Consider the following 1,696-nt stretch of genomic DNA (forward strand, 5'->3'; position numbering starts at 1 on the left):
AGACACAAGGCACAGACACATCTACACCAAGGCATAGACACACAAGGGCACAATATCAAATAGATATAATAGGAAGTCTCACAATGCTTGGTTCCTCTGCCCCAACTTGTTTTAGCCTGGCATCTGCCATCCCTCGGCTGAGACCTGTGACCCAGGCCTTCTTTTGCATAGGAATACACCAGGGACCTTTCACAGTGACTGCTCTGGATATAAATGTCTTTCTGCCTCCATCTGTTTCACTCTGAGCTCAGAGGGCTCTGCCTGCAGGTGTTCAGGTGACAGAATGATGTCGCTGCCCCATCTTCTCTGGCTGCTGGTGCTCTGGGCTCAGGGTAAGACACACCAAAAGGGCAGATAAGTTTCCAGGAGAGCCAGTGTGAAGGGTTAAGGTTGCTGTGACCCTTCCTCTAGATGAGATGAGGAGTTAGTCCCAGCACTGGCTGACAGGTTCTTACAGGCACAGCTGGGACCTGGTTTGCAGAAACTATAATGTCTCTCTGAAACACACAGAGTAGTGTCTCACTTTTAGAGCCAATTAAGTTGATTTGGGGCTTCTTGGGTTTAAATACATCTATTATTACCTAATATTTGACTGGGATGTCCATATATTAATCTGATTTTTCTTTCAGATTCCTATGGTGATGTTGTGCTGACACAGTCTCCAGCCTCCCTGTCTGCGTCTCCAGGAGACAGAGTCACCATGAACTGCAAGGCCAGTGAGAGGATCACAGATAGCGATGGTGATGACCTCTTATACTGGTACCAGCAGATGCCTGGCCAAGCTCCCAGGCTCCTCATCTACTATGCCACTAACCTGCAGTCTGGAGTCCCTGCCCGGTTCAGTGGCAGTAGATCAGGGACAGATTTCACTCTCACCATCAGTAGTGTGGAGGCTGAGGATGCTGCAGTCTATTACTGTCAGCAGGATTTTAAAGTTCCTCCCACAGTGATATATTCTAGAACAAAAACCTCCCAAGATTCAGGCCTGGTGATCAGTGAGGCTCCAGATACTTCTCCTTCCCCAGAACCTGCTGTGGGGGCTACACACATGTGGCCTCTCTGCCTCTCTTGGGCATTCACTGAGTGCTTCTAGTCTGTCCAGTGTTCTGTTCTAAGAGCCAGAGCAGAAGAAAAGATTGGAGCTGTTCTGGGCCGTAAGGAATTTGGTTTTTCTCCCCATGGAAACAATACTAGCCGGGTTCTCTCAGCTGGAGAATTCTATCAGAGACTTGGAGCTAGAAAAGACCTATGGTGTCACTGAGTCCAACCCCTTCCCCAAAAATTTTACATATGAGGAAATTGAGGTATGCAGAGTGACTTGCCCAGAATCACACAACTACTAAGGATCTAAGGTGATATTTGAATGCTTCTGACTCCAAATCCCAGTCCTTTCTACTTGTCTACACAGAGGAAGGCAGATATCCCTTGAGCTTGGTGACATATTCCTCTGCCTGCGGCTTCTGTCTTCTCTTGAGTAAGCCTTAGAGCACTCAGGGTTAGGGTTTCACACATTTACCCTGCCTTGCAACCCAGAGAAGGCAAGAAAAATACCTCCCTGACTACCTCCAAGGCACCAAAGATCCCTCCCCTGAGTTGGGGTAAAGTCACTTTATTCCTTTCTGCCTCTCCCTGTCCCTGTTTGAGGGAGGGAGAGAGAGAGAGAGAGAGAGAGAGAGAGAGAGAGAGAGAGAGAGAG

The 1,696-nt window shown here is 48.2% G+C and overlaps 1 gene segment (V, D, J or C); it reads left to right on the forward strand.

Annotated features, from left to right (window-relative positions):
• The first annotated feature begins 222 nt into the window (after positions 1–222).
• Positions 223–1,093, forward strand: LOC114048089. The segment is given in 2 exon segments: positions 223–332; positions 630–1,093. Coding segments are annotated over 2 exon segments (513 nt in total).
• Positions 1,094–1,696: the final 603 nt, after the last annotated feature.

Source organism: Vombatus ursinus, unplaced genomic scaffold, assembly GCF_900497805.2.
Source record: "Vombatus ursinus unplaced genomic scaffold, bare-nosed wombat genome assembly UNPS02001764.1, whole genome shotgun sequence".
In the NCBI taxonomy this organism is placed as follows: Eukaryota; Metazoa; Chordata; class Mammalia; order Diprotodontia; family Vombatidae; genus Vombatus; species Vombatus ursinus.